General features: G+C 40.0%; 1 protein-coding gene across 1 annotated transcript in view; it reads left to right on the forward strand.

Moving 5' to 3' along the window:
- The window catches only part of LOC128061315 (uncharacterized), a 111034-nt gene that overhangs the window by 68128 nt on the left and 24363 nt on the right, over positions 1 to 18543 (forward strand). The window contains exons 15-18 of the mRNA XM_052653588.1: positions 8140 to 8211; positions 12658 to 12848; positions 13713 to 13889; positions 15611 to 15793. Coding sequence (XP_052509548.1) covers positions 8140 to 8211; positions 12658 to 12848; positions 13713 to 13889; positions 15611 to 15793 — 623 coding nt within the window. The remainder of the gene's footprint in view (positions 1 to 8139; positions 8212 to 12657; positions 12849 to 13712; positions 13890 to 15610; positions 15794 to 18543) is intronic.

An 18543-nucleotide genomic window follows, 5' to 3' on the forward strand; every position in this document is an offset into this window, starting at 1 on the left:
GCATGGCAGTAAGTGTCACAGTGAAAGGGAGAGGTGTGGGCTGGGAGGTGAGGATAAGGAGGGATTTTGAATGAAGTGTGAGAAATCGGAACCTGTTCAAATGAATGCGGATGGGTGGATAAAGAAGGACAGGTGGTGAGTTTTGTTAACATAGGTGGTGACATTCTCCTTTGATCTTTCAGTGCGGTAAAGCATGAGCGGTTAGATTTCCTCCATCAACTCTGTGTTGTATTGTACCTGTATATCTATTTGGGTTAACATCTGGGTATATTGTGCGGAAGTGTGTACTTTTTGTTTCCAACCTATAAACACTTGGGTTTCTATCCTCTACAGTAACTGATAGTGAAAAAAGAAGAAGAAGAATGGATGGGAGATAATGGGGGAAAACGGCATAAGGATGCAGAGAAAAGAGATGGGACCCTGGGCAGAAGTAAAAGGCAGCTCCTAGCTGGGCGGGGGGAACTGGGTTTGTGGCTGGAAAGAGGCGCTTCTGGTCCCCTGGTTTCTATTTCCTCTACGAAGGAGGGAGACACCTGCTGAGAATGTGTCAGAATACATGGGGAGAGAAGCTGAAGGGCTGAAGAGCCAGAGAGAGTTTGGGAAAGTCCTGTAGAGGCTGGAGAGGCAGACAGTAGCAGAAATAAAAGATAAAGATGGCGAGCCCGCAAAGTGATCGGGCAAACTAATCACTTAGTTACCACCTCAGGTGTGCGGGGTGTGGGGAATCGTGTCATTAATGCAATGATCGCCATTTTGCTTTTGGGCGAAAATTGTGTTGTGTGATCATTGTTTATCATGGCGCATATGAAAGGAAACCTGGCATAGGTGTTTTGCCTCCTTGTGGGGCAAGGTGGCAAAGTCAAAAACCAAAGGATTGCTGACTTGGTGACCGCCCTAGGACTTCCCAAGGCTCAGAGCGGGGCTGCCCAGCGCTATACAGAGAAGCTTTCATGCTTCATAGGGAAATGAAGAATTCATTGATATCTATTTCTTCGTAAAAAAAGAAAGATCAAAACACTGGAGAACATCACACATTCAAACTGAATTCAGGGAGACACAGCGTGATTCCTTTGGAGGAAAACTGGAGCAAATGGAAGAGGAAGCAGTCAAACACAAGCTGAGAAGGAGTTTGCCTGAACACTCCTTCTCAGATACACATTGCAGACCAGGTGTTCGACAAAATACAAGGGTTCAGCTGGCCAGGGTGTTAACCTGTTTTTATACACTTTCAACATAGCTTTGTGAGAAAATAAAAATTCAATTGTGTATTAGCATTCATTTTTCCTACAACCAGATAGCTTAAGAATTAGAATTTGAAATAATTCATTATGTTTTCAAACATGAGAGCAGCGCTTTAACACTGTAAACAGCTCAAATGATACAATGTAATGGAGTAAAGAATGAAAATCCCCTTCATTCTTCTCCTTTTACTGCTTGTTTGCTTTTTGGCTGTTCTGGGTGTTCGTTCCCGCGAGGCTTTTCTGTAGCCGCGGTGCTGGGGCTTCTCACTGCAGTGGCTTCGGCCTCTAAGGTGTGTGTGCGCTCAACAGTTGAGACACGTGGAGTTAGTTGCTCTGCGGCACGTGGGATCTTCCTGGATCGAGGATCAAACTCGTGTCTCCTGCATTGGCAGGCGGATTCTTTACCACTGAGCCACCAGAGAAGCCCTCCTTCATTGCTCTGAAAACCCCAGATAAGCTTCCTCAGTCTGCACAACTCTGAAAAGCATTTGCTCTGTCTTCCATATGCGGGACAACACTGAGCAGGCACGCACACGTCAGCTGTAACGAGGCACACAAGTATGTGTTTCCATACACACATGTGTATTTTAATTTATATATATGAATTTATTGAGGTGTACATTACATATCACATTGTATTTATTGTCCTAAGCCTTTGGGTTTTTGTTGTTGTTGTTGATATATGATAGACCTAACACCATATCAGTATACCTAAATTGATCTCACTCTTCCTAATACCTGAATAGTATTTCACTAGCCTGGAAAATCCCATGGACAGAGGAGCCTGGTGGGCTTCCATCTATGGGATCGCACAGAGTCGGACACGACTGACGCGACTTAGCAGCAGCAGCAGCAGCTGGAGGTAACATGGTTTAATTATTCTCCAACTGATGGACTTTTAATTATTTTCCTCACGTGCCTCCTTTCTTCCTTCCTTCTGTCCTTCTTTCCTTCCTTCCTTCTGTCTTTCTTTCCTTCCTTCCTTCATAGGTTATAAGTAGAAATAGAATAAAAATAATGTGAAGCTGAACTGTGGTGTTGGAGAAGACTCTTGAGAGTCCCTTGGACTGCAAAGACATCCAACCAATCCACCCTAAAGGAAATCAGTCCTGAGTGTTCATTGGAAGGACTGATGTTGAAGCTGAAACTCCAGTACTTTGGCCACCTCATACGAAGAGTTGACTCATTGGAAAAGACTCTGATGCTGGGGGGGATTGGGGGCAGGAGGAGAAGGGGATAACAGAGGATGAGATGGCTTGATGGCATCACTGACTCGATGGACGTGAGTCTGAGTGAACTCTGGGATTTGGTTATGGACAGGGAGGCCTGGCGTGCTGCAATTCATGGGGTCGCAAAGAGTCAGACACGACTGGAGCAACTGAACTGAAAGCTGAAGTGAAATTGCAGAATTCTAAATATATTTGAAAAAACAAATAGAAAAGATTTTAACATTCAATAGACTTGCTTGATGGAGGAGAGGGAAGGAAGGAGAAAGAAGAAGCTGTAAGCCGATTTTGTTTTCCATGAGAGGAACAGTTACATATTGCCCCAAAGGTGAGGGAGTATGGTGTTATTAAAAACAATGTTCGCATAATGATGACTTATTCTGTTGCTCTTTCTTCTCAGGAAATTCCAGGGATTTGGGGAGCTATGAGCCAGGATAAAAACCAAATATATACTTCTCATATATTTGATCATCTGAATGACCAAATGTACTTTTTCCTATAAATTACACTATCACACTGTAGAATACATAGACCAAGAGTGAGCCCTGATGTAAACTGTGGACTTTGGGTGACATTGACGTGTTACTGTAGGTTCACTGATTGTAGCGAATGCACCTCTCTGCTGGAGGGTGTTGATGGGGGCGATTGGGTGTTTGGGAGGGCAAGGGATATTTAGGAATTCTGCACTTTCTGCTGAGTTTTGCTGTGAGCCCCAAACATAAAGTTTACTTTTAAAACTGAGGTAACTTGTGCAATAAATTGTATGATCACCTTATGCATTCTCCACCATATTCTTGTTCATTTTAGTATTAGAAGATCACAGTGTGTCTCTGGAGATAGGACTTCCTAGTAAGAGAGTATGTTTCTAGCTTCCCTTGAAGCTTGTAGCCCCAGGAACACCTAGTGGTAAGTTTATTGCCTAAGAAGATGTCAAATTAAGAAAAACTAAATTCTAATAACACCTGGATACTTATATACTATGCTTCAAAATGTGGTATAATTAATATGTGTGATCTTCACAAAGTTTATGATTATAAATATTTCACAGACGAGGAGATGGAAGCCACACAGTTCATACTATACCACTGAAGACCTCACATCTATCCATTCTTATGCCAGGGCTTAAATTCATGTTAGTTTGTCTCTAAAGACGGTGCCATTAACAACAATGCTATAGTGTGTCTCAAAGTTACACACAGTTACACATAGTTTATATAGAATTCATATAACTTAACACAGTATAGTAGTACATCAAAAGAAGCAAGTCAACATATGGTTCTCTCATAATACGTTAAAAGGCGACACAGTTTGGTTATCCTGACAAGGTCAGTTGTCAGGTATGTGGATGGTATAAAAAAAAGAAACAAAAGTCAGGGGGGAAAAATCTAGCTTTGGTTCATTTGTGCAAAACCAAGTCTGTAAAACTGAAGAGTTTCTGTTACCACGTGTGACTTTCGCTTTACTCCAACTGAGGGTAAGTCTGTTTGCAATCCTGACTGAAATATGCTGCTTGACTAGCTCAGTAAACTTTCTTACTAAGATGCGTGTGTTTTCCACACCACCAAACGACTCTTCAATACCAGCAGCGTGTCCTACAGCTCAACTCAGTTCTGACACTGTCTACTTGGAGGCAGTACCAGGTGCCACGAGTTAAGGGCACAGACCCACAGGACTGCACCCCCCGCTCCAGAAACCCACTGAAGGTCGAAGTCGTTACCTGTTCTTCTGACTAACTGGCTATAGATTGGTGGTTGCCATGACCTCTTCCTCAAGTTCGATTACTTTGCTAAAGTGGCTCACAAAAAGCAGAAAGCATTTGATCTATTAGAGTCCCGGTTTCCTACAAAAGGATCTAACCCAGGAACAGTCAGATGGAGGAGACGCTCAGGGCAAGGTGTAGGGGTGGGGCACAGATTTTCCAGGCTCTTCCTGGGGCCAGTCTCCTGGCACCTCCAAATTATCACCAGCCTGGAAGCTCTAGAACCTGGTCTCTAGGTTTTATGGAGGCTTCATTGCGTAGGCATGGCTAACTAACTCATTGACGTCTGGCAACTGATTTAACCTCCAGCTCCTTTCCCATCCCTGGAAATTTAAGTTCAGAGTGGGCTTCCCTGGTGGCTCAGATGGTAAAGAATCTGCCTGCAACATGGGAGCTGCAGGAGACACAGGTTCAATCTCTGTGTTGGGAAGATCCCCTGGAGAAGGGAATGGCTACCCACCCCAGTACTATTGCCTGGGAATCCCATAGACAGAGGAGCCCGGAGAGATTTCAAGTCCATGGGATCACAAACAGTTGGACAAGACTGAACAAACTTTCACTTTCCCACCCCCTTCCTGGAAGACAGCTGTATGTATCTAAGAGCAGAATATTCATAAATATTTCAGCTATGATAAGATATAAACAAACTTTAAATGTTTATATTGCTGCTGAAGCTCCAGTGTTTTGGTCATTTTATGCGAACAGATGACTCATTGGAAAAGTCCCTGATGTTGGGTAAGATCGAGGGCAAAAAGAGAAGAGGGTGTCAGTGGATGAGATGGCTGGATGGTACCACTGATGAAATGAACATGAACTTGGGCAAACTTAGGGAGGTGGTGAAGGACAGGGAAGCCTGGCGTGCTGCAGTCCAAGGGGTTGCAAAGAGTCGGTCACGAGTGGGTGACTGAATGACAACACAAGGTATAAGCAAACTTCAAATGTTTATAGTGATCATTAATGTGAAGGTACCTTAGTGGAGCAAGAATGGTGAATACCCATGATCCAAATGTAAAATATGTTTTACCATAATCCTATTTGGTATGTAATCGTTAATACAGAAACTGTAAAATAGACAGAACTGGCACAGCTCTAGGTCAAGACTGCCAGGTCCATAATCTTCTCCTACGCTTGATGAACAGCAACTGGAGAAAGTTTTACTTAATTTTTCCTACTGGTAATTATGAGATAATTATGCCTTCTTTGAAGAAGGAGCTTTGGGGTTTAAAAGAGATAACAATTGTAAAGACAAGTTCTAGAACTACTAATTAAGTGTTGGATATTACTATGATTTATTTTATTCAACCCTAAAATTTTCATTTTAGGCTTAAAGTTGACTTAAAGCTCAACATTCAGAAAACTAAGATCATGGCATCTGGTTCCATCACTTCATGGGAAATAGATGGGGAAACAGTGGAAACAGTGTCAGACTTTCTTTTTGGGGGCTCCAAAATCACTGCAGATGGTGATTGCAGCCATGAAATTAAAAGACGCTTACTCCTTGGAAGGAAAGTTATGACCAACCTAGATAGCATATTCAAAAGCAGAGACATTGCTTTGCCAACAAAGGTCCGTCTAGTCAAGGCTATGGTTTTTCCAGTGGTCATGTATGGATGTGAGAGCTGGACTGTGAAGAAAGCTGAGCGCCGAAGAATTGATGCTTTTGAACTGTGGTGTTGGAGAAGACTCTTGAGAGTCCCTGGACTGCAAGGACATCCAACCAGTCCATCCTAAAGGAGATCAGTCCTGGGTGTTCATTGGAAGTTCAGTTCAGTTCAGTTCAGTCGCTGTCGTGTCCGACTCTTTGCGACCCCATGAATCGCAGCACGCCAGGCCTCCCTGTTCATCACCAACCGGAATGATGCTGAAGCTGAAACTCCAGTACTTTGGCCACCTCATGTGAAGAGTTGACGCACTGGAAAAGACCCTGATGCTGGGAGGGATTAGGGGCAGGAGAAGAAGGGGACAACAGAGGATGAGATGGCTGGATGGCATCACAGACTCGATGGACGTGAGTCTGAGTGAACTCCGGGAGTTGGTGATGGACAGGGAGCCTGGCGTGCTGCAGTTCATGGGGCCGCAGAGAGTCGGACACGACTGAGCGACTGAACTAACGAACGAACGAACGAACGAACGAACGAACGCAAAGAGAGCAAGACGATCCTTTCTCTCAACATATTGGGAAGTAAAACTGGAATAACTTGGATGTGAATAAAATGAACTTTCACCCCTGTGTATGGCATACAGTTCCCTATTTCTTTCAGTGTCTCATATTTTTTAACTTTTTATTTTATATTGGAGCATAGTTGATTAACAGTGCTGTATTAGTTTCAGATGTACAGCAAGTGATTCAGTTATACATATAAATGTACCTATTCTTTTTCAAATTCTTTGAAAATTCATTACTTTTTTGGTTGTTGAAAACTAGATATTTTAGGTAACATATGGTAATACATACGAATTCTGAATCCTCTCCAATCAAGGGCTTGCTGCAATTGCTAATGTTTGTTTATTTGTTTAGTGACCAGTGTGCACTAATTCTGTGGAGTCTGATTTTCCCACAGTATGTAGATTTTGATGACATTGCTTAATTTTTTATTTTTTAATCTGACTTCCTAGGGGTCATCCTTGAGTCAGCATAGCTTAGTAGTCAGACAATAACTTGTCAGATGTTTTGCTTAAGCGTATTGACTAAGTAAGGATTTCACCTTTATCTCCAGAACAGCGTGTGGCCTGGGGAAATGCTTACGAAATTCAGGGAATTGACAAGTCTGCTCCACATTTAGCCAAGGACTAGAGTCTCTCTCCGCTTTCTCTGATGGAGCAGTCGTGTGCGTATCCATTGACTTCTGACCACTAGCAACAAGGGGCATCTTAGTGGGCACCTTTGGGCTGCCTGCCCCTGTCTCCAAATCGCCCTGTTAAATGGCTGGCTGAGCTGCCATTTTCTTACTTGCCCCAAATAGTACCAGCTAGAGATGCAGTTCTTCCTGGATTGTTTGTATAATAAACACATACTCTCTGTTGCAGTCTACGATGTCACTGGGGCTGGATTTTTCCAAGCTCTGCTTTCCCTCCAGGCAGCAAAACCTCCAGTCCAGGGGGGTTGCCTGGCCGCCCAGCTTGCAACTTCTGAGCCAGGACAAAAGGGAGGAGCCAGGGAGCAGTCGCTCTTTTTACTGAATAAACATTTCCTAAGAGTATACTCTTCGACCCATTTCCAGAAACTATAAATGCTTTTGTAGTTCTGTGGGTTTGTTTTTTTTACCCCATTTATTTCTATCTTTGGGGAGAGATTATGTTCAGGTTTTCTCATAGCCATTCTTAAAGACCCTCCTAAACAAAATTACTTTGAAATATAACCTGCTCAAGATTTTCAGGAAGCTTTATCTGACAAACTCATTCTTGACTAGACTTTCAAAATGTCTACAAATATGAAAACTATCAAGAAGGAACTTAATTCTTTGTGCCTCTTTAAGAGGAATATATAACTGTCAGATTGATGCTGTGTTAAAATGAAGGTTGATGGCCTTCACCTGGCTGGCCCTGAAACAGCTCACTTCTTGGCCAGCAAGAAGAAAGAAGGTTCTTCATCTCTCTTCCTCAGTGGTCCATTTCTGAACCCTTCAAACTGGGAAACTTAGTAAGTGCAACCACAAAGAAGTTGCACAGATATTAATAGCATTGTGCTCAAATATCAAATGAAGGATTCAGAGTATTAATGTGAAAACACCAATCAGATATTATTTAGAGATTTCACATTACCCTGTGTGAACTTTGATATTTACCAAAAGGATTTCACTACACTGGCTTCCTGGTAATGCACGGAATTCACAGTCATGCTCATAACTGTAAATGAAACAGCGCTGAGAGGAACACCATCACTGCAGGGCCGATTTTAATTACATGCTGCTAGCGTAACTGGCATGTTGCTTTTAACTCATGTCCTTCTAATCTTATGGATTTCTACTGTGGGGGGACAAGGTAAGTTGAAGCCTGAAAACAGCTCTGGATATTGAGTTCCTCTCTCAAATGTGTGTGTTGTGTGTACATATATTTTTAAATGAATACAGGGGTGAAAATATTGGGAATAAAGGATCATCATTTTTGTTTTTAATGAAAATATTTTCTAATATGCAATTAAGGGAAAATAGAATGAAACAATTTTTCTATGTTAAGTTATGATATATAAGTAGCCACCAAATACAAAATCTGGAGAGAAACTGAATGTTGAAAAATCTGCATATGATAAAGGTAAAAAAGTGAAGTGCCAATGTAATCCTGCATGAATGCTGCGACGCCACAGACCAGAAAAAGTATACCAAGGAAGCCTGGACACCTGCAATATGTTTGAATTTTCATAGATTTTTTAAATTTAAGATTTGAATATTATTAAATTCAGGAATTTCCTATTTCAATCTAATCATCACTTGACAAAGAAAAATCTTTTTTTTTAACTAAAATATAATTTGATGTACAATAATATATTAGTTTCAGGTGTACTACAAAGTAATTTGACGTTTGCATGCATACATTATGAAATGGTCATCATGATAATTCTCATAACAATCTGTCCCCAAACAAAGATATTACAGCAGTATCGATTCTATTCTTTCCGCTGTATACTACATCCCTGTGGCTTATTTATTTTATAACTGGAAGTTTGTTCCTCTTAATGTTCTTCACCTATTTCACCTGTCCAGTCTCCACCTTCCTCACCTCTGGCAACCACACGTTTGCTCTATGATGAGTCTGCTTTTGTTTTGTCTAGTTTCTTTTTGTTTTGCTTTCTGGATTTTGAAATCCTCACATGTAAGTGGGGTCATACAGTTTTTTCTCTGTCTGACTTATTTTAGTTAGTAGAATGCTCTCCAGGTCCATCCACGTTGTCACAAATGGCAAGATTTCCTTTTTTATGGTTGAGTATCCCATGGTATGTACAAATACCATATCTTCTTTACCCATTCATTTATCTGTGGACACTTAGGTTGCTTTCAAGTCTTGGCTGTTATAAATAGTACTGCTGTGAAGTTTGAGGTGCATTTATCTTTCTGAATTAGTGTCATCTCTTTTAATGAAACTATAGAGCATATCCTTATTTTCATATGTAATAAAACTAGTGAGATACCAATAAATTATTTGCTTCTTCTGAGCTTTTCAGCAAGGTTTAAAATGAAAAAAAAAATGTACACCACTTCTCCTTTAATACAAAACACTATGTCTCACAGTATTTTAAAAAATGTCACATCTTGTTTTGTGTTGAAATAAAATCCAACCCATCTGAGTAATTGCAAATCAAATATCCTACAAGATCTAGGGTAACTGATTAAACTGTGTATGGATGTGGGATTTTAGTCATGTGCTTTACCATTTGATTTTCAGAAAGTATTTGTTTTGCTCTTTTGATGCTAATTTTTGCAAATAGTTGTTCTCTTTGGGAAAATCTCTTCAGTCCTAACATAAGAAAAAATAAGAACTATAAAATTCCTTCCTTTTATGATCCACCATTATAAAAGTTGCAAAACATTATTTCTACAGACTTGAAAATTACTCATTTGTTTATACATTTTTCATAGAATTATAATCAGAGGACTATAGTTAGCTAATGGGAAAAAAAGTATTTTTCTCCAGTAACAGATATTGCTTAGTCAATTAAAAATACCAACTTCTCTGGTTAGCCTAAAGTAAGGATCAGACCTTTTTACAACATCCTCACTGAAAAACTGTATGTTTGGGTGTATTTGACTCTTTTTAACCTATATGTCTGGTAAATATTGTTTTGAAAACCATCAAGAATGGACATTAAGAGGGGGTTTCTAAATTGAGGGAGGGGAAGCAGAAGAAGATGAATATAAAATATAGTCATATGCAGAATTTTGACAACCTGAAATCTGAGGGGCTTCCCAGGTGGTTCAGTAGTAAAAAGCCCATCTGCCAAGCAAGAGTTGCAGGTTCAGTCCCTGGGTTGAGAAAATCTCCTGGAGAAGGAAATGGCAACCCACTCCAGTATTCCTGCCTGGGAAATCCCATGGCCAGAGGAGCCCGGCGGGCTGTAATCCATGGGGTTGCAAAGGGTTGACTTAGTGACTGCACAGTGACAACATGGTGTAAAAAGTGCAAAAAAATGTTCAAGCTTCAATCTAGTCTCCTAGAGCTTTTAGAGACGCTCCATCAAAAGTTGTATCGCTGCTAAGTCAGGAGGCCCCAGTCTCCGGGATCTAATGCCTGATGATCTCTGGTGGAGCTGATGCAACAATAACAAAATAAAGTGCATAATAAGTGTAGTGCACTTGAATCATTCCCGAATCATCACCCTCACCCCCAGCCATGGAAAAATTGTCTTCCACAAAAGCAGTTCCTGGTGCCAAAAAGGTTGGGGACTGCTGTACAGTTAAGTGATTCGTGAGTTTGTGTTGGTGCTGGAGAAGACTCTTGAGAGTCTCTTGGATTCTAAAGAGATAAAATCAGTCAATCCTAAAGGAAATCAACCCTGACTATTCTTTGGAAGGACTGATGCTGAAGCTGAAACTCCAAAACTTTGGCCACCTGATGAGAAGAGCCCATTCCTTGGAAAAGACCCTAAGGCAGGGAAAGATTGAAGGCAGGGGGAGAAAAGGGTGACAGAGGATGAGATGGTTAGATAGCATCACCAACTCAATGGAGATGAGTTTGAGCAAGCTCTGGTAGATAGTGGAAGACTGGGAATCCATGGGGTTGCAGAGTCGGACATGACTTAGCAACTGAGCAGCAACAACAGCTGTTCATTTGCCTGTTGAGAGACTGGCCGGAGTGTGAAAGAAGCACGCTAACACTTGCATAGTCCAACATTCTTCATGCTTTCAGCCGTAAAATATTTATCAAAGACTATACTGTGCAGCAACAAGTTCAAAAGAAAACGAAAACTCCGTGTCTCATTACAATGCACAGGGTCTTACGAGGAAAGCAAACCATGTAAATAAGTAAATAGATTGCAAGGTTGTGTGTGTGTATGTGTGTCCCGTAGGAAATGTACTCCCAAGGTTTTATCAGAATGTCAAGCCTTGAGAAATCATTTTCTCCTTTTGGAGCGGGTGACTGGGTAAAGGAGACCTATGAAAAGCAGTTATTGAATCAGTGCCAATGCTGAGCTACAAGAGTATTTGCTAAACGCTGAAGAATGAGCTTTGAAGGGCGGGTAAAACAGGGACATTTGGAGGATGGAAGCAAGGTTATTCTGCATAGCAAAGAATATGTAGGTTAAAATGCATGGAAATCGAATACTATAGTTTGACAGGCAGACAAGAAATATCTGTAAAAGAATTATGGGAGGTACTACCATCAGTGAAAGCTTCCCTGATGGCTCAGATGGTAAAGAATCTGGCTGTAATGCAGGAGATCCAGATTCCATCCCTGGGTTGGGAAGATCCCCTGGAGAAGGAAATGGCTGCTCACTCCAGTATTCTTGCCTGGAGAATCCCATGGACGGAGGAGCCTGGTGGGCTACAGTCCATGGGGTTGCACAGAGTTGGGCACACCGAGTGACTCACACTTTCACCATCAGTGTGTGAGGGTTTTTTTTTTTCCCCCCTCCAAAACCATCTAATATAAAATTTCAGACACTTAGATAAGCAACTTCAGATTTCACAAGTGAAATACAATGGGAATTACTAGCTTCAAATATTGTGCAACGTTGAAAATCACCTCTAGATAAGCGGAAAGGGGAAATTTCCCTGGTTAATTTGTGAGCTGAGTTTCTGTAAGTTGCTTCTTTCTTTTTCCAAATAAAGAGAAAACAAACAAACAAACAAAACACTTCATCTTCAATGTACCAGGAAAATACAGACAAGACAGAGACTTCGGGTGGAGCTACCTAGGACTAGGATACAGAGTAGAGAAAGGAGGCGAGTGGAGATGCCAGCATGTCCTGTACACCAGTGAGGTCTTACTGCTGTCCCACTCTGCTTGGCTCTTAACCTGTGGGAAATTTTCTTCTTGAAGATACTGCAAAGGACATTATATTTCACATGACTCTAACATCTACATTTTACCTTCACTGACAATGTGCTGTGTGCTAAATCGCTCAGTTGTGTCAATTTTTGCAACCCTATGGACTGTACCCCGCCAGGCTCCTCTGTCCATGGGATTCTCCAGGCAAGAATACTGGAGTGGGTTGCCATGCCCTCCTCCAGGGGATCTTCCTGACCCAGGGATCGAACCTGAGTCTTTTATGTTGCCTGCACTGATAGACGGGTTCTTTACCACTAGCACCTGTACTCTTCATTAGAGATCTTTCTTTGTCCTTAACTAATTAGGGCACTGGAGGGCATTAAGCTAATGGAATTTAAGCTAGCTGAAAGAAAAAAAGTATTGATAAGATGATTAAAATATGATTTAATGATTCATAAATGTAGATTCATATTTAATTCTTCAGTTTTGTTTTACTTTTCCCAGAGAGACATTGTGATTTTCCAAAAATAAACCATGGAATTCTGTATGATGAAAAGAAATACAAGGCATCTTTCCCAGTTTCTCTTGGGAAAATTTTCTATTATTCCTGTGAATATAATTTTATGTCTCCTTCAAAACACTTTTGGACTCCCATAACATGCACAGAGGGCGGATGGTCACCGATTCCAAAGTGTCTCAGTGAGTAAATGCCTGATGGGGATGAACCGTTCGGGGAGTGGAGAAGGACGCGGCAGGTGGGGTCCCAAGGTCTTGACAGAGAGTCACAGGGGTCAGGACTAGAGGAGCCAGCAAAGAGGAGAGATGCTGTCCTTTATGTTTTGAGAAGCCTGTTTCGAAAACCAAATGAAGAATGAATATATGAGCTTTCTTTCATGTTGTAAGTTTTAAAACTGACCATTAATATATTTCACTCCTAATATTTATGTCCTGATATTCATTTGTTATCAGCCTGGTCATAATTTTTTCTTTAAAAAAGTCTTTGTACATATCTATTCTCTGTTGAAATGTATCATTCTCTTGAATATTGAAAGGAGCACATAAGGTTTAGCATCTATACTTTTACATTTTCCATAGATTACTTTTTTTGTGCCTAAAATTATGTCTATATTAATCCTTCAATAAATGTGAAGAGCATACTCAGGAGGTAACAAGTGTACTGAAACAGAAAAACAATGGGGGGGAGCACAATAAATGAGCCAACAAAGGTAATAATGGCCTTTCTATAAAAAATATTTATGAGAATTAAGAGAGAAACATTAACATACTATTTATACCTAGAAAAGTTTATAAAAATAAAATATTTTATTATAAAACCCATAGAACAATGGAGTGAAATGTTAATTTCCTTTTGTGTTTGAAACATATATGAAAAGTATATATTTCATCAATACAGCAGCAAAACCTAAATTCTTTTAAAATTTTATTTTCATACTTACTTTTAGCTTTAAAAGTTTTCCATTAAAAAATATTGTAAGATGCAAATGTATTTTACTATTGTTTTACCACTTCCATCTGGTACATTAAACAACTTTTGGTCCTTAGGAGTGTGTTTCTTTCCTTTTGTGGAAAACGGTCAATCTGCATCTTCGGGACAAACATACCTGGAAGGCGCCACTGTGCAAATTACCTGCAATAAGGGCTACAGCCTCCCGGATAACAAGGGCAGCATTACCTGTGCTGAAGGGGGCTGGTCCTCCCCCCCTGAATGCATCTCCACCAGTAAGTGAAATGCCATCTTCTCCAATCCTGGAATATGTTGTGATTTTTTTAAAAAGAAATAAACCTATTGTCACGTCTTAAGTAGAGATTTCACCACTTGCTTTTATCTTACACATTTGTTTTTTAGTTACAGCTGTCTCTGAATGGATGCACAAGTAACATAGTTTGCCTATGCAAATCAGACAAATATTAAACAAGAATATAAGCACTTGCAGATAGTACCTTTACATTAAAGTAATACCCATTTTTTGTGTACAGTGCATTAAAATTATCATGTTAGCTGAGAATAAATATCTAGAAAACTAAAATATTAAAGAGAAAAAAGTCCAATACCAGTTAAAATGTCTTATAACTAAGGCAATTGTTAATAATGAACCTTTTGTGTTAATATTAAATTCACATGCTTGATTCAAGAAACAATTTCTAGGTTTTAAAAATTTTGTGCTTGTGAGAGTTATGTCTGTCACTGATTTAAAATCTGGAAAACAATTCCTTTGGAAACTATAACATGGCAGCATCTTCCAGACCTCTGGAATCATCATAATAATTTATAATCATCTTTCTATTATATAAAATCTATAATAATTTATAATCATATTTCCAGTTTCCTATAGTAACTCTATGCCTGCACGGTGTATTCAAGGAGACGTAAAAACTTCTCTAGCTGTTTCTCACCATAGTACCAATTCTTTGTTACTCGGCCCTATAAATTCTAGCTGCCAGGGCCTCCAAAACCCTTATCTCCCTCTTCTCATCTCAGAAAAACCACAGGACTCTGCCTGGCTTCTCCTCCCTGGGAGCTGGGATGCTCACAAAGATATGCTTTGGGGTTTGGACTTTGCTTATCTCCCTTCTCTTAATCATCAGGGACAGTTTCCTGGAAATGCGTTTTGTCCAGTTTTCCAGCTTTTTAACCAGTGGGAAGAAATCCTGATACCAGCTACTTCATCTTACAGGAAGTGGAGTCTTCTGGTATGCTTTTTAAAAAAGCAATTATGCTATCAAAATCACTTCACATCTTCAATATTTAAATTTAACCTTTTAGGAAACAGACTCTTTCTAAAACAGCTTGAAGGACAACAGTGTTTCAGTAAACAGTGAGGCCATGGTTTCTTAACAATCACAGAGGGCTTAAACATGACCAATCTTTGCCAAAAACATAAAATAAAAGAACAAATCTATCGACATCATATCTGAAATGTCCAGTGACCGAAAAGGGTTCATGTTGTATAAGCTTCACTTATGGTGCAAATGTTTTTGCAACCCATTTAATGGGGTGATGGCAACCGAAGTCCAAGGACTGAGTTTCAAAGCTTGACAGCTCCGTCTGAGCACTGCCGACTCACAAGGAGATCCAGACCAGTGAGGAAACTTAAGCAAAGGGCTCAGTTTGCTGCAAATCATCCTTAATTCTTTGTAGGAAATTATTAAATAGCCGAATTGAATTTCTCTTGGGCATACCAAAACTCTCTGGTCAGAGTTCTTTCCTTGCTTTATCTAGAGCAACACATTTATTTTTAATGTGCCTTATTCTATGTAAAATATTTTATATAGTTTCCTAAAATATTTTCTTTGAGGTTTAATAAACTAAAAATGCGGATTGCAAGAATAGTTTGAGGCTGTGGTTTTCCTGAAAGGCTTTATGTTTTTCTTTTTATAGTCATATTCATTGATTTATTATGAAAAATTTTAATAAATTTTTATATTTTCCTTTTTTTCAGAAAAATGTTTAAAAACAGATATTGTAGTTGCCAATGGGTTTTTTTCTGAGTCAGAATATGCTTATTCTGTAAATAAAGAAACGCAATATAAGTGTAAACCAGGATACATGACAGCAGATGGGAAAACATCAGGGACAGTTCAATGTTTGCAAGGTGGATGGTCAAGTCAACCCACTTGTATTAGTAAGTAATTTTATACTTTACTATGCATCTTTCTGAACCCACAACGTGGAAGTTTACTCCAACTTTTTTTTTTTTGCTTCTTCAGAGATTAGATGGCACCATGTAAAATGATGTCAAACTAATTTTTAAAAAATATATTGATAAAATACAGGAATACTTCTATACCACATTGATTTAACTTCTTTGGTTATGTTTTTCCATGTCTCCAAAGGAGATAATCCTTCTCTTAAGTCTATTTTTTTCCCCTAGAATAAATGCCATTATTTTGAAAATGAAAAAAAAATTAAAAACCCTAATTAGATTTATAAAGCTTCACGCCTGCATGCTCAGTCATCTCCAACTCTTTGCAACCTTATGGGCTGTAGCCACCAGGCTCCTCTGTGCCCAGGATTTTCCAGGCAAAAGTACTGGAGTGGGTTGCCATGTCCTACACCATTACAGAGCTTCAGGCAAAGCTGAATTTATTTGAGGCTGAGATCTTTGGGCAGTTATCCTTCACCATCTTCAAATTCTCAGTCTCCTGTAGTTGATTACTTGTTCATTTTAATATAAGTCGTGAGTCCAAGGAACAAGCTTCATCCATGATGTAGTGGTCCAAGGACACGAATACTGAACTCTTTTCAATCCATCATCTGATGCTGAGAGAAGGAACAGGTCTAGAAATTCTAGTAATTTGTGAATATTTGAGAGGTATGGGTGGATTTCAGGTTCTGGTTTCTGGGAAACTTACATTAACAATGGATTTCTTATTGTTACAGGTTTTCTTAAGGATACAAAATGATAAATCAGTACTCTATAATCAAGTTAGGAGGCATAGGAAAAAACCTTTAATTTGGTAGAATTTGAAGTTATATAGGGCTGCCTTGGTGGCTCAGATGGTCAAGAATCTGCCTGCAATGCAGGAGACCTGAGTTTGATTCCTGGCTCAGGAAGAACCCCTGGAGAAGGAAATGGCAACTCACTCTAGTATTCTTGCCTGGGAAATCTTATGGACAGAGGAGCCTGGTGGGCTACACAGTCCATGGGTTTGCAAAGAGTCAGACAAGACTGAGGGACTAAAACTTTCACTTTTCTTAGGCAGAGGAGCTCTCCAAATGATGAAAATGTGCTTATATTATTCTTATATTTTTATAAAATAAATATGAAATTTATTTTAAGCAACTGGATGCGTAAAAATTTGCATTTGGTGCCAGCTGTCTTTGTGAATTATCAGTTCAGTTCCGTTGCTCAGTCGTGTCCGCCTCTTTGCGACCCCATGAATCGCAGCACGCCAGGCCTCCCTGTCCATCACCAACTCCCGGAGTTCACTCAGACTCGCGTCCATCGAGTCAGTGATGCCATCCAGCCATCTCATCCTCTGTCATCCCCTTCTTCTTCTGCCCTCAATCCCTCCCAGCATCAGAGTCTTTTCCAATGAGTCAACTCTTCACATGAGGTGGCCAAAGTACTGGAGTTTCAGGTTTAGCATCATTCCTTCCAAAGAAATCCCAGGGCTGATCTCCTTCAGAATGGACTGGTTGGATCTCCTTGCAGTCCAAGGGACTCTCAAGAGTCTTCTCCAACACCACAGTTCAAAAGCATCAATTCTTCGACCCTCAGCCATCTTCACAGTCCAACTCTCACATCCATACATGACTACTGGAAAAACCATAGCCTTGACTAGACGGACCTTAGTCAGCAAAGTAATGTCTCTGCTTTTGAATATGCTATCTAGGTTGCTCATAACTTTTGATCATTTTTGTGAATGATCAGCCAGGGATAAAGAAGCAGACAACAAAGGGGCCATTTTTGACTTATTTATGTAACAGTGATTTTTAGAGAATTTGATAATGAAGAAAAGAATGTGCAAGTAAATACAGTTTTTACTTTTTAGTAATTACATCAGAAGAACAAGTTACCACTGGCTGCTCCTCTTCTTTAAACACGTACTTAACTTTTAGAAATTGGATACATTAAAGCAATAAAATAATGGAATAAACTGGAGCTAATTACAAAAATGACACTGATGCTAGTAAATGTAAAAATTGAAGTTTAAAAAATTAAAGTTTCAAAATTATTAGGTGAAATTATTTCAAGGTGTTTGAAGTCGGGAAAGTGGGTTAGTGATTGGAAGGGGTCATAGAAGACTTTGAAAATGTGAGTAATACTCTCTTTTTCCACCTGGAGGGTAATTATAGAGGTGTGTTGATTTTGTAATAATTTTCTGAATTTACACTGCTTACATTCTTCTACAAGCTTTTTCTACTTCAGTAAGTTCATTAGAACATGGTATTAGAAGACAGTTTCCCAGGAACAGTTTCACATCGCTGGTGGTCCAGGCTTTCTGAACAAAGACCACTGGCAGACTTGGGTAAAGGATAATTAAACAGCAGAGACACCTTGGAAGTTAGAAGCAGTGTGTACGTCCAGCAAGATTTAGGGACATCTCTCTAGGGTTATTTGCTGACATTCCAGAGTAGTAAAAACCTAGGGACCTTCCTCTCTCTCCTGAGGGGAAGAGATCAGTATACCAATTACCATATAAGAACTGGTCTCATAATTTTGAGGCTCCTTCCCTATGGACTTCCGGGGTAGCTCAGACGGTAACGCGTCTGATGACAATGCGGGAGACCCTGGTTCAACCCCTGGGTCAGGAAGATCCTCCAGAGAAGGAAATGGCAACCCACTCCAGTACTCTTGCCTGGAAAATCCCATGGATGGAGGAGTCTGGTGGGCTATAGTCCATGGGGTTGCAAAGAGTCAGACACGAC

Source organism: Budorcas taxicolor, chromosome 16 (genome assembly GCF_023091745.1).
Source record: "Budorcas taxicolor isolate Tak-1 chromosome 16, Takin1.1, whole genome shotgun sequence".
Taxonomy (NCBI): Eukaryota; Metazoa; Chordata; class Mammalia; order Artiodactyla; family Bovidae; genus Budorcas; species Budorcas taxicolor.